At 56.8% G+C, this 13,005-nt stretch overlaps 1 protein-coding gene and 1 long non-coding RNA gene across 3 annotated transcripts; one reads left to right on the forward strand and one right to left on the reverse strand.

The window, feature by feature from the left end:
- Positions 1-60: 60 nt before the first annotated feature.
- Positions 61-3,106, forward strand: TMEM86B (transmembrane protein 86B). 2 transcript variants are annotated; one of them, XM_011233785.3, is made up of 3 exons: positions 61-1,265; positions 1,508-1,751; positions 2,322-3,106. In XM_011233785.3, exons 1-3 carry the CDS (start codon positions 1,215-1,217, stop codon positions 2,702-2,704), a joined length of 678 nt encoding a protein of 225 aa, XP_011232087.1. In that variant the 5' UTR covers positions 61-1,214; the 3' UTR covers positions 2,705-3,106. The 2 variants fall into 2 exon arrangements, with proteins under 2 accessions (XP_011232087.1, XP_019662686.1); XM_019807127.2 differs by having other exon boundaries at positions 1,511-1,751; positions 2,322-3,100.
- Positions 3,107-5,246: 2,140 nt separating this feature from the next.
- LOC117795261 lies at positions 5,247-6,419 on the reverse strand. The gene is made up of 3 exons (XR_004619174.1): positions 6,284-6,419; positions 5,873-5,939; positions 5,247-5,434 (listed from the first exon to the last, which is right to left on the reverse strand). It is a non-coding gene; the product is annotated as an uncharacterized LOC117795261 (long non-coding RNA).
- Positions 6,420-13,005: the final 6,586 nt, after the last annotated feature.

The raw sequence follows: 13,005 nt of genomic DNA on the forward strand, positions 1-13,005 counted from the left end.
GAGCTGTCCCTGCACCCTGGCCTTGGGTCTTGAGTTCTGGGACTTGGGTCTGGGGGCCTGAGCTGTCATTGCGCCCTGGCCTCGGGGCCCCAGGCCTTCTCTTAGCCCCTGGGTGTGGCCCTCAGAGTGCAGTTAGGCTCCCGGACCTCCGTGCTCTGCTGAGGGTGGGGTCGCTTGTGCTCAGACCACAAAAGGATGCCCTGGGAGGAGGAGCAGAGCCTGCCCAGTCTTGTCTGGGGCCTGGTCCCCACGAGCTGTTTCCTGGAGTCCCTTTCGTGCTCCCAGCCCTCTGTGTCCCGGGTCTGTACAACCGCCAGGAGGTGGCAGGCCAGCCTCCAGCCTTGGGGAGGGTGACTTGGCTGGGCGACCTTGTGGAAGTGATGTCCCCTGAGCCTCATCTCCTACGGTGGAGCAGTGGGCACCTGGGTGTGGCCAGCCCACCAAGATAGGTGGACACCTGGTAAATCCATTCCTGATAAACCAGAAGTTAGAGACGGGCTGAGTGCGCTTGCAGGATGTGCTCTTGAAGCCGTGGGGCAGCGTGCAGTGAGGACCTTGTACGACCCAGCACTGGCACGCGTTCCTTCAGGAGGGTCTGTGGAGGCCTCCTTGGGGGGCACAGTCAGCTCTGGGGGCCTGATGGCCAGAGCTGAGGATAGTGGGGCCAAAGCACAGGAGGGAGCCCCCTCCCCGGGCAGCCTACTGGGGGGGATGGTGGGTGGGCAGGGGCCTAGGGAGTTTCCATCCTGTCCCCGCACTCTGGCCGGGTGGTCCTGATGCCCGAGCCTGGGGCTGGCCTGAGCCTGGGGCTGATGGCACTCCACCTCGCCCCCTCCCCCAGAGTCCCAGGTGCAGGGAAGGGTATAGGAATCCTGCACCAGTTCCCTCCTGGTTGGTTGGGCATGGGACAATGGGACGGGTGTTTATGGCCACACATCCCCCCCAGGCAGCCGGGGGTGGGGGGTGCCAGGTCTGGGAGGCAGGGGCAGGGTGCTGTGGGGGAGGAGGGACCCCTGGGTCCCTAGTGGCCACCTTATCAGTGATGCCAGGCGGGGCCATCCCCAGGGCGGGGGCAGCATCTCCCCGGGTCCTGTTATCAGCCCCAGAGTCCACAGGACGCTCCTCGGGTTAACGTGTAACCACATGCTGTCCCCTCCACCCCCAAAGCCACCCGTGCCCACGTACCCGCCACTCTGGGGGGGTCATAGGCCGACATGGACGCCTGGGAAGAGGGTCTGCCTGGAAAGCCTTACTTCTCAGCCCAAGTGAGAGACGCCGGGTGTGGGAGGGGGTTCGGCCTGGGCTCTGGGGAACCTGAGCAGCCTGCAAGAATTGGGGGGCCCTGCCCTCAGGAGGCTGCGTTCCCAGAGGACAGTGTGACTCGGGTTCCTGGGTAGGGGTGCCGTGGAAGCCCCTCGACCTGAGTCCTGGCCGCGTGGGGCCTGCCCCCCAGGAGCTGGGAGCTGGCTGAGCACCAGGGCTTCGGTGACCCCCTTGTCTCCCAAAGCAGCTGCGTCTGTGCCGGTGGTTGAGCCCCTTCTTCCTCACCTGTGCCGTCTACTTCCTCTGGATCCCGCAAGACCGGCCATCCTGGGTCGGTGCCCTCTTCAAGTGCCTGCCGGTGGTGTGCCTGGTGGGGTCCCTGCAGGCCGTGCGCTGGGGCAGAGGCTACCGCGCGCTCCTGCAGGGGGCCCTTCTGTGCTCGGCTGTGGGGGACGCCTGCCTCATCTGGCCTGACGCCTTCCTCTATGGTGAGCGGGGCTGCATGGTTGCTTCTGGACCCCCACCCGGACAGGAACCCCTGCTCTCACAGAGCCTTCCTTCCCCTGAGGGGGTTGGGCAGCAGAGCCTTAGAAGGCATGAGTGGCGTGGAGGGACAGAAAGGGGGGCTTCGGGTGTCGCAGTCTTGAGTAGCTGGTCAAGGATGGCCTCACCAAGGAAGTAACGTCTTGAAGAGGGAGCAGGAGCCGTGGGAGGAAGGATGGTCCAGGCCAGGGTGACCAGCAAGCACAAAGGTCCTGGGGTGGAATGCTGCTGGAGGGTCAGAATGGGTGGGTGGGTGGAGCCAAGTGGGGAGCAGGGCAAAATGGGGAGTTGGCGGACAGTTGTAAGCTGAGTAAGGATGGAATGCAGTGTGCATTGTAAGGTCACGGTGATGCCAAGGGCAGGGAGAGGGGAGCCTACAGCAGGGAGGTCGGTACGACAGACTCAGCCAATGCGGGTGGTGTGGCCAGGCTGGATGCTGCTGCTCGGGGCGGTCCTTCCCTCGGCTCTGAGCCACAAGGTGGTCACGCGGGAGCCACAGGTCCTGTCTCCTCTAGGCGTGGCTGCCTTCACCGCGGCCCACCTGCTCTACCTCTGGGCCTTCGGCCTCGCTCCCCTGCGGCCAGGTCTCCTGCTGCCCATCGCCCTGGTCTCTGGGCCGTATTACGGCACCCTGCTGCTCCACCTCCCAGCTGGCATGGTCCCGGCCCTGGTGACCTACTCCCTGGTCCTGGCCGCCATGCTGTGGCGTGGCCTGGCCAGGGGCGGGAGCGTCCGCTGGGGGGCCCTGCTCTTCACGCTCTCGGACATGCTGCTGGCCTGGGACACCTTCGTCCAGCCACTGCCCCACGCCCGCCTGCTGGTCATGACCACCTACTATGCGGCACAGCTGCTCATCACCCTGTCAGCCTTCCCGAGCCCCAGGCTCAAGGCCAGCTGACGAGGCCGGCCCGACCGGTGGCACCCCCTACCCTCCGGCGAGGCCCTGGGCCTCCCAGACAGGTGCCGCCAAGTGGGACGGAAGGCCCAGGCTCCTGGACTCGTATGCGGGTGCCCGTGCGGTTCGAGACACGTGAGACCGTCTGTGGAAATCCACATCCACCGCCAAGCCGCCACGGCCGCCTTCCCTCTGTTCTGGCTGCAGCCGCCCACCTGCCTCCCCTGTGCACCCGCCCCCTTCCCTGCGGCCCTAAGCTGTTTCGTGCCCAAGTAAAGTGGACACTGAAACAGTGACATCGCCATTATTTGGGGAGGGGCCTTGGGAGAGGGGTGCTCGCCAGATCAGCAGATCGTTCTTTTTGCTTTTATTTTTTAATTTTAATTTTTTAAAAAGATTTTATTTATTTATTCGACAGAGAGAGACAGCACAGCAGGGGGAGCAGCAGAGGGAGAGGGAGAAGCAGGCTCTCCGCGGAGCAGGGAGCCCAACACCAGGCTGGATCCCAGGACCCTGGGATCATGACCTGAGCCGAAGGCAGATGCTCCACTGACTGAGCCACCCAGGCGCCCCTATTTTTTTAATTTTTAAAAAACCTTTTATTTATTTAGTGAGAGAGCGAGAGCCGGGGTGGGGCAGAGGGAGAGAATGTCAAGCAGATTCCACGCTGAGTGCACAGCCTGATGCGGGGCTCGATCTCACGACCCTGAGATCATGACCTGAGCCGAAATCAAGCGTCTGCTTAACCAGCCAAACCACCCAGGTGCCCCTTCTTTTCTTTTTTGAAGCAACAAAGCACGATGTGAACCACTTTTCCATGTACGACTCAGTGACATGAGGTACACGCAGTGTTAGGCACTACGGTCATTCCTGTGGTAACCACACCGCGAGCCGGACCCTGGTGACCCGTTTGTTAACGCATCAGACGCAGCATTGCTGAGGACACGCAGGCCCGGCGCCCTGGGCTTGGGGAACGTACAGTCCTCCCGGTGTCCCTGCATCAGCGTAGGCCCAGCCCTGTGACTTCTGCCCCGTGAGACTCCTCACAAGTCATCCTCGTGTGCACAAATCGAGATCACTGGGAGCGATCTGCAGAGCCAGGACTCCCCAGACAGGGGTGAGTTTTAGGGTTTGGGAGGAAGATCAAAAGGGGCAGTCACCATCACCTGTGCTAAGCAAGCATGGGGTTGCCTGCGAGCACTCAGAAAACATGCCTGCACACACATACGTTATGCTAATGAAGCTTACGCCCGCCATCGTGTGCTTAGGGACTCTTAGAGCAGAGGGGAGCCTTCTACATCCACATTGTGCTCTTAGGGACTCTTAGAGCAGAGGGGAGACTTCTACATCCACATTGTGCTCTTAGGGACCCCAGAGCCCACTCCTGGTGTTTTTTTTTTTTAAGTTTTTACTTTAATTCCAGTGTAGTTAACACACTGTAATACTAGTTTCAGGTGCACAGTATAGTGACTTAGCACTTCCATACGTCACACGTGCTCACCACGTGTGCTTCCTTCATCCGCATCGCCTGTCTCCCCCTCCCCCTCCTCCTCCCCTCTGGTCGCCAGTGGTTTGTTCTCCGTAGTTAAGAGTCTGTCGTGTGGTTTGCCTCTCTCTCTCGTTTTTCCCCTGTGCTTGTTTGTTTTGTGTCTTAAATCCCACTCACAAGTGGAATCGTATGGTGCTTGTCTTTCTCAGACTTACTTCATGTAGCATAATACCGCCTAGCTCCGTCCGCGACCTTGCAAACAGCAAGATCCCGTTCTTTCTGACGCTGAGTAGTAGTCCACACATAGCACACCTTCAGCGTCCCGCAGCCAGTGGACCCGTGGGCTCTCTCTGCATTGGCTGCTGTTGCTGCTGCTGTAAACGTCGGGCTGCATGTGCCGCTTGACCCTGTGCTTGTGCGTTCGCTGAGCTTCCCTGCCCCGTGTCAGGCCACCGTGTAGGAAGGCGTTGGGCCAGGTGAGGCACGCAAGCTGTGGCACAGCCCCGGGCAGGGCTGAGTGTTCTGGGGATGTGCCCTGCTCCTTCCAACCTCAGAGGCCCCGCACTGCCTTCCGCAAGCCCCTGCCTCGTGCCCACGCGGGGGGGTCATGCCTGCAGGCTCCGTGGCCCAGGTCCTGAGTGCTCTGTCAGCCGTCAGGAGCCGGGGGTGTACAGCACACTAACGGGGGGGTGAAGTGAGCACCCTCCCTCCCTCTCCCTCCTAGAGCGCCCCCCCAGCACAACCTCTCATCCCCGTGCAAAGGACCAAGGAGAGAAATTTCCTGCCTCCATCTGTCTGAAGAACGTCTTCCATTTTTTTTTCTTTATTGAGTCACTTGACATTGAACACTGAGTGAGCTCGAGGTGCAAGTGTGTGGATATGACACACTTACACACCGTAACATGACGGTCCACACAGCATTTGCTGATGCCTGTGTCCCATCACTTCCTCACCTTGCTGTGTGCAGTGGGGACAAGTAGCTCTGGTCTCCCAGTGACTATGAACTTTAAAATCCGACGTGCTGGACGGCCATCACTGTGACCATGTTCTGTGTAAGGTCGTTTCTGTTCAATCCCAGGGAAAAAAATGTTCTGGTCGCGGTTTTGCTGAGATCCTCTTCACATTCCCTCCAACTGCCCATGCAAAGTGTGCGCGGCCGGGGCGCCTGGTGAGCTCAGTGGGTGCAGCCTGTGGCTCTTGACCTCAGGTGGGGAGTTCAAGGCCCATACTGGGCGTGGAGCGAACTTAAAAAAAAGACAAGTGTGGACGTTAGTGGTTTATGGTATATTCACGGAGTTGTGCAACCAGCACCACAATCAATGTTACAGCCTTTGTCACCCCAAAAAGAGACCCCGTGCCTTCCAGCCTCACCTCCCCGACTACTCATCCCCCCCAGCCCCGGGCAACGAGCAGCATAGTTCATCTTTAAATATGTTCCCGATCATTTGGGATTCGGGTTATTGTCAGCATTTCGCAGTGATGGGTAATTACGATTCGATTCCATCCCTGTGTGTGGGCTCCCCCACACCACCAAGCGATTCTCCAACCCCAGCTGAGCTCCTACAGTTCACGTCAGTCCCCAGGCAGCGTCACCTCCCGCAGGTGATGAGTCCGTCCCACCGGACTGCTCCCCACCCCCCCGCCAATCCAAGTCCTTGCGGTCACCTGGGCTCCTGACCCACCGGCTACGGATGAGAGGTTCCCACGAGCCGCTCCTTGGGTTTCACGTGCAAGAGGAGCTCGCAGCACCTGGGAAAACCCTCCACTTACCAGATCGCCAGCTTGGGGCCAAAGGACCCAGCTCAGGAACAGCCAGATGGAAGAGATGTTCGCGGCCCGGTGGGGGGGGGGAGCGCTTGGGGCTCCCGTGGCCTCACCCCGCGCCTCCAGGTGCTCACCGACCTGGCTCGCTGATGTTAGGTCCAGACCAGGCTGGGGTCCTGCAAACCTCACCCTCAGCTCAAGGTCAGCCCTCCCTTCCCCGTTCCACGCGGAGCTCTGGCCACACCAACACTCTCAGATCCCCCCTCACCCTCCGCCTGGTCACCTGCCCTCCTCTGCCTGTGCCCCTTCCAACGCAGATCTCCGCTCACCAGATCCTACTCCTGTCCCGAGACTCGCCCCTGCTGAGGGGTAGGCACCTCCTCTGCGCTCCCGCCATGCCCAGCGCAACCCCGCTCATGGCGCCTCCACCTCACAGCCGCGTCTCCTTCCCCGACCGGCTCCTCGGCGCCGCGCCCTTGACCGGGACCTGAAGACGCTGTTTGCCTCTTGAGTTCGTGGCCAGCCTGTGCGGGTGTGCGGTAAATCGCTAAGAGGGTTGGTTCGAGATGGTGAACGAACATGGATTGAGCCTGAAGGAGCCCTACGGGGAGAGGTAAGGCGGGAGCGGAGGGACGACCAGCTGCAGAACCACAGGCTGGTGAGAAACTCGGGGGACATGGGAGGGCGACGAGGTTGGCGGCTGGAGGGGGCCAGAGAGGGGGTAGCCCTGGAAGGCCGTAGGAGTGTGAAACACCAGAGCTCTGTGGTCTCCCGGTTCTGGAGGCCAGAGGTCCTGGGTCAAGGTGTCAGCAGGGCTGGCTCCTGCTGTGTGCGTCCACGTGTATCACATTCTCCAAACGGCGGACTTGGGGTGCCTGGGTGGCTCAGGGTTTGGAGCGTCCGACGCTTGACTTCAGCTCAGGTCATGATCTCAGGGTCCTGGAATCGAGCCCCGCGTCCGGTTCCGCATGCTCTCTCTCCTGCTGCCCCTCCACCCCACTCGTGCTCTCTCTAAAAATAAATAAATAAATCTTAAAAAAAGAAAGAAAAAGAAGGAAATGACAGACTTTTAAAAATGGAGGACAGACCTGTGGCTGTCGGGAGATAAAGATCAGGGATAGTCAAATATAAAAGGGGGTTAGCTCAAGGTAATTCCTCGGTGACAGGGCAGGGTTTTATCTTGAGTGCGGTGGTAGCTGCACGATTCTTTACATAGATTAAAATTGCACAGCTACTACACACACACACACACACACACACACACACACGCTTTAAAGAATAAACTGTGAAACCTGAGGACCAAGGCCTGGAGTCCAGTTAACAGTACTGTCCCATTGTCGATTTCCTGCTTGTGATACCGTGTTTTACTGTGAGATGTTACCGCGGGATTAGTGGAAGAAAGTTCACATGGGTCTCTTGTACTACTTTTTGCAACTTCCTGGGCGTCTCTAATAATTTCAAAATAAAATGTTTAAGAAAATGTAGAACTTTGTTCATCAAAAAACAAAACCCACCAAAGATGAGGTATTTCTCTTCCTTCTTCTTCTTCCTCTTCCCCCTTCCTTCCCTTTTGGGACATTTCAGTCCTAAAGCCATTTGGTGGGAATGAGCCACGTAGGCGTCCACAGTGCTGGTGGTGGTGGTGGTGGGAACAGGCAGGGGTTCGTCGTGGGGTGTCAGGTTCAAGCAGGGCAGGGAGGGTGTTTGCGTGGTGGGCGGCCCCGTGTGCAGAGTCAGAGAGATGGAACAGAAGAGAAGGGTCTTCACATGGGTGAGGAGCGGGTGGCAGAAAAGGAAACATCATATACAGGAGGTTTGCTCATAGAAATAATAGAAATAAGTTACTAAATCTTTTTTTTTAAGATTTTATTTATTTATTTATTTGACAGAAAGACAGCCAGCGAGAGAGGGAACACAAGCAGGGGGAGTGGGAGAGGAAGAAGCAGGCTCACAGCGGAAGAGCCTGATGTGGGGCTCGATCCCATAAAGCCGGGATCACGCCCTGAGCCGAAGGCAGACACTTAACTGCTGTGCCACCCAGGTGCCCCTAAGTTACTAAATCTATGCAAGCTAGACATACCCTATCAGAGAAAGGAGTTAATAATACAGAAAGAAAAGATGAGTGAGTTACACGTGAAAAGATGGCCAGTATCATTGCTCATTAAGGAAATGCAAATCAAAACCAGGAGGTACCACCTCAAGCCCATTAGGATGGTGGCGGTCAAAGAGAAAATCACATGTTGGCGAGGGTGGGAGAAATGGGAGCCCTTGGGCACCGTTGGTGGGAATGTAACATGGAGCAGCCACTGTGGAAAACAGCCTGGTGGTTCCCAAAATAATTAGACACAGGATTACCATATGATCAAGCAATTTCACTTCTGGGTATATACCCAAAATAATTGAAAGCAGGGTCCCGAAGAGATATTTGTACATCCATGTTCAAAGCATGTTATTCACAGTATCTAGGAGGTGGGAGCAACCCAAGTGTCCATCGATGCATGAGTGAATAAACAAAATGGGGAATATCTTGTATACATACATACAGTAGAGAATTATTCACCAGCTGGTGGTGAGTTGTCCCAAGCCTCACTGATGGCCCCCCACTCCTCCACCCACACTGCTGACAAAGGAGCTTGGACTGCTCTCCCCCTGAGCCTCCCGGAGTTTCCTTGTAGAGGACTTGTGGGGGTTCCTTGCAGAGCTGATGGAAACATCACATTCTGGGATTTATGGATGAGCATGGGGAGGATGAAGGAGCAGGGCACCATCTGATGTCCTGCCCCTAACAGGCCCGTCTTCCCCCTTCCAGCCTCCAACCCACTCAGAAGCCTAAAGGTAGAGGCTCAGCCCACCAGTTCCATCACCTGAGAAGGGAGGTCCCTGAGGGTCCAGGCCCTCAGCTGTACCTCTGTGGGACCCAGTGGTCTAGGGAGAGCATCCCAGGTGGTTCTCACAGCACCCCAGACACCTGGATTGTGATGGATGAACTTGAACCCCAATTTTGTATGAATTCTTAGTGTGGGCTGAACAGGACAGTGAGCAGCTCCAAGAAGACCCTCTGTGTGTCTATAGGTGACAAAGGACCCTCCCTAGGGATGACCCTACCAAGGAGAGAAAGGTTGTTGCATTTGATTCCCGAGGCCACCGTAACAAAGTACCAGCAACCGAGGGGCTTAAAGCAAAAGAAGCATGTTGTCTCACAGTCCTGGAGGCTGGAATTCCAAAATTGAGGTGTCGTCACACCCTCTTTGGAGCCTCAAGAATCTTTTCGCACCTCTTCTAGCTTCTGGTGACTCCTGGCCATCTTTGGCGTTCCTTGGTTTGAAGATGCATCACGCCAATTTCTGCCTCTGTCTCCCTGTGCTATTCTTCCTGTTTGGGTCCAAATTTCTCTCTCCTTCTAAGGATGCCAGTCATGGATTTAGGGCTCATTCTACTCCATGTGAACTCACATTCACTTGGTTACGACTGCAAAGACCCTATCTCTAAACAAGGTCACGTTCGCAGGCACCAGGGGTTAGAATGTGGACATATCTTTCTGAGGGACACAATGCAACCCCCAGGAGTCACCTAGGTGAGGATTAACCAAGACCCCTCCCCGCTTCGAGGCCACAGTAGGAGCTGGTTAGTAAAGACAGTGCTCCAGTAGAACGCTGTGGGAGCCCGCACCCCCATGGCCTTGTTGAGACAGGCAGTGTCCACAGTTGAGATGTGGTCACCCTGGAAGTTGATTCTAAGGAGGAGAAGAGGAAATGAGGTCTGTGGGGCCCCAGTCTCCAAGATCAGGGATGTGGGGCCCGAGACTGACACCCCATCCTAGGTGTCTATCTTCTGGGCCCTATTTCTAGGGAACACCCTCCTTAGCAACCAGGTCTGTCCAGGTGTGCTGCAGGTACTTAGGGATGTGGAAATGCTGACCCTGCTCCCTCTCTTTGTGCCCAATCTGGTGACAAACGTGGAGATTCAGGACACAGCATGAGCTATGTCACCCTGACCTGAACAGCTCCACTGGGTCCATACTATCCACCTGACACCTACTGGGTCCAATGGTGGGAGGCAGGTTTCACCAGTGAGACCCTGAACATCTCAGGAACATGGGTCATGGAGGAGGGACTGGGAAGTGGGGCCCTGTACACCTTCACCATCTGGACGAGAAGGAGCAGAGCCAGCAGCAATACCCAAGTCTTTGACGTACCCACAGGTGCGACTCACGCCTGTTTGGGGTTGTAGAAGGGGCTGGTCTGGGCCTCTGAGATCTTTCCTAGGAACTGGAGTGTTCATTTGATCTCAAAGGGTGGAGTCCTGTTGTTAGGGACTGTCTGTTCTTAGCAACAGGGATATGCAATCACCTCATTTTCCTGACCTGCCTCTGAGAGTTAGAGCTACAGAGGACCAGAAATAGCCTGAAATATCCTAGTCTAAGTCTCTGGTTTCCAGACTCGGTTGGCCAGCTCTGTATTTTGGCCTCACCCCCGTGTACTGCGTCCAGTGGGCCGGGAGGATGTGACGGGTGGGAGACCCAACTTCATGGACCCTGTACTGGAGGAGAGGGGCCTGGGAGGCTGAGACACTGTACCCCTCACTAGGTGTGGGTGCCTACAGGTGCTCTGGGGCAGAGCGGGTATGGGGGGAGATTCCAACAACCCCTCCTCACTTGTCAGCTCTCAACGGGGTCACAGATCTGCACAAGGAAACTCAGACCAACAACTCCATCACCCTAGAGTGGAAGACCCTCACAAACCCCCATTCTCAGGCCGACACATACTGGGTCCAGTGGACCCCTGGGGGACGTCCCAGGGAGAGCAAGACCCCCAAGGACATCAGGCCAACCAGACAGGCAGGACCAATGAGACTTGCTATGAGATGCAGGCCCTAGAACCCGGCACTCTGTACAAGTCCAGCATGTGGGCAGAGGGGAACAATGTGGCCAGTTCTGCACAGAGCCTTCTTGCATCCACAGGTGAGATGGGCCCCCTTCTACCTGGTGGGGGCTTGGGTCAGGCCTGGGGGCAGTGAGATGTTAGTGGACTCCAAATCCCATCAGGCCATGGGGTCACGATTTCATAAACTGCAGTGGCACAGAGCATCCAGGGACTCATGGGAACTGTAGTTTGAAGTGGGGGGAAGATGGACTGTGTGTCCATCTGGGGAGGACAGAGTATGAGAGATGAAGAGGGGTTTTGGTTTTGGGAAGCAAAGGAGGGGCTAGTTCTCAGAGAATTGGCACCACAGGTGGGAAGTAGGGGTGTGTGAGGGGATGGAAAGCCACCCTGTGTGGCTCCTACTGACTCCTCCTGTGCTGTCCACCCAGCCCCGAGCCTGGTCACCATCACCTCCTGCATCAGCACCTCTGGGGGACATGGGGTCATCTTGACCTGGTCCTGCCCCTGTGGAGGCTACGAGGCCTTTGAGTTGCAGGTGGGTGGACAGCAGGACTCCCAGAACACGTCCTCCTGCGGGAAAAGGGTGAATGTGCCAGGTCTCTGGCCGGCCCAGTCCTACCCAGCCACTGTCACGACCCTCTGGGATGGAATGAGGGCCAGGTCTGCCTCTGTGATCTGCCACACTGAGAACACAGGTGAGCAGAGCCCCATGGGGACAAGAACATGGAATGAACAGCTAGCTGAGCCCCACTGTCAAGGCCATGGTCCCTGGAAATGGGGAAGGAGCAAATGCCCCGGGTACCCTGGGGACACCTTTGCCAGAGTCTCCTTGTAAAAGAAACAGGCTGGTGAGATGCCAGGGACTCAGGACCGAGTCCCCTCTTCCTCCTCTGGGGTGGGAAGGGTGTAGAAGCAAAAGATGTTCCCCAGAGCAAGCAATAGAGTGTTAGCTGCCTGTTCCTCCTTCCCACTTTCTCACGTGTGGGACAGAAAGTGGTAAACACAGCCTCGCCTATTAGGTGATCGCTGTGTGTGCACAGTGGGGCTGCTGCCTGCGTCCGACATGACCCCAGTGGTCCACACTTGCCGGCTTTCACATTCTTGTGCAGTCCCTCCCACACGATGAGGCTGACCGGCATAATGAGTGGGATGTGCCAGAAATGATGGTGTGCGCCTTCTGAGGCATACCGTGCCTTCCGTGTTGTTCTCTCTCTTGGATCCTTCCCTCTGGGGAAGCTGGTAGCGTGCTGTGAGGACGCCCAGATGTGCCTTGTGTGATGCATGAAGACTGGGGGTCTCCCGCCAACAGCCGTGCCAGTGAACCCTCCTGGAAGTGGGTCCCCCAGCCGTGGTCAAAAGCCTTCGGATCACGCAGCCCCCACCAACATCTTGGTATCATCCTCAGGAGAGAGTCCGAGCTAGAACCACCCGGCTGGGGCGCTGCTGAATCCTCGCACACAGAACCCGAGAGAGGGGACGTGGTCACTGTTGTCTACACCACTCAGTCTTGGGGTGACTTGTGACTCAGCAGTAGGTAGGTCATACATACACGTCACCTCACTATAACTCGCGATGGCTTCTCAGTGTTTGTCATGGAGATGGAGAAGGGGCAACCTTTACCGTGTAGGGGACCTGGCGTTTCTGTATCTGCACAGTGTTTCCAATTCCATTTCAAAAACATGAAGACAGAGACCCAGAGAAATGGGACGCCCCGCAAGGTCACACGGGATGGAGGGGGGTGGGTAGTGCTAGCAATGCAGATGCAGGGGTGTGACTCCCAGACTCGCATTCTTGCTTTCACGCTGCCCCTGAAGCTAAGGCAGCTGCCTGTGTGGATAATCAGTAAGTCCCCAGAATAGCCCAAGAAGCCTCTCCGGGCACTGGAGGTCTTAGGGATGAACCAAAATACATGTGGCTATGATTTAGCAAGGGTTTCAAAACGGCCAGTCATTGTTCTAAGATTTTATATGGACGAAGTCATTTATTAGGGGTTGTCTCCATTCTTCCCCGCCGCGGGTGAATCTGAGTCACTGTGAGTTTAAGCCACTTGCTCAAGGTCACAGGTCGACCGGCAAGGTGAATAAGCAAATACTGACTGGTGTGTGTGACAGGTCCTGCCGGGGCCAGGAAGGCACCCAACCCAGTGTGGTCCATGTGGGACTGCATCC

This window comes from Ailuropoda melanoleuca, chromosome 12, assembly GCF_002007445.2.
Source record: "Ailuropoda melanoleuca isolate Jingjing chromosome 12, ASM200744v2, whole genome shotgun sequence".
Taxonomy (NCBI): domain Eukaryota; kingdom Metazoa; phylum Chordata; class Mammalia; order Carnivora; family Ursidae; genus Ailuropoda; species Ailuropoda melanoleuca.

What these genes read in the sequence shown, in the direction of transcription:
- TMEM86B (XM_011233785.3), top strand. Translation starts at nt 1,215, where the DNA reads ATGGACGCCTGGGAAGAGGGTCTGCCTGGAAAGCCTTACTTCTCAGCC. An exon ending in AGCCTTACTTCTCAGCCCAA is followed by an intron (nt 1,266 to 1,507) that starts GTGAGAGACGCC and finishes TGTCTCCCAAAG; the next exon opens with CAGCTGCGTCTGTGCCGGTG. An exon ending in GCCTGACGCCTTCCTCTATG is followed by an intron (nt 1,752 to 2,321) that starts GTGAGCGGGGCT and finishes TGTCTCCTCTAG; the next exon opens with GCGTGGCTGCCTTCACCGCG.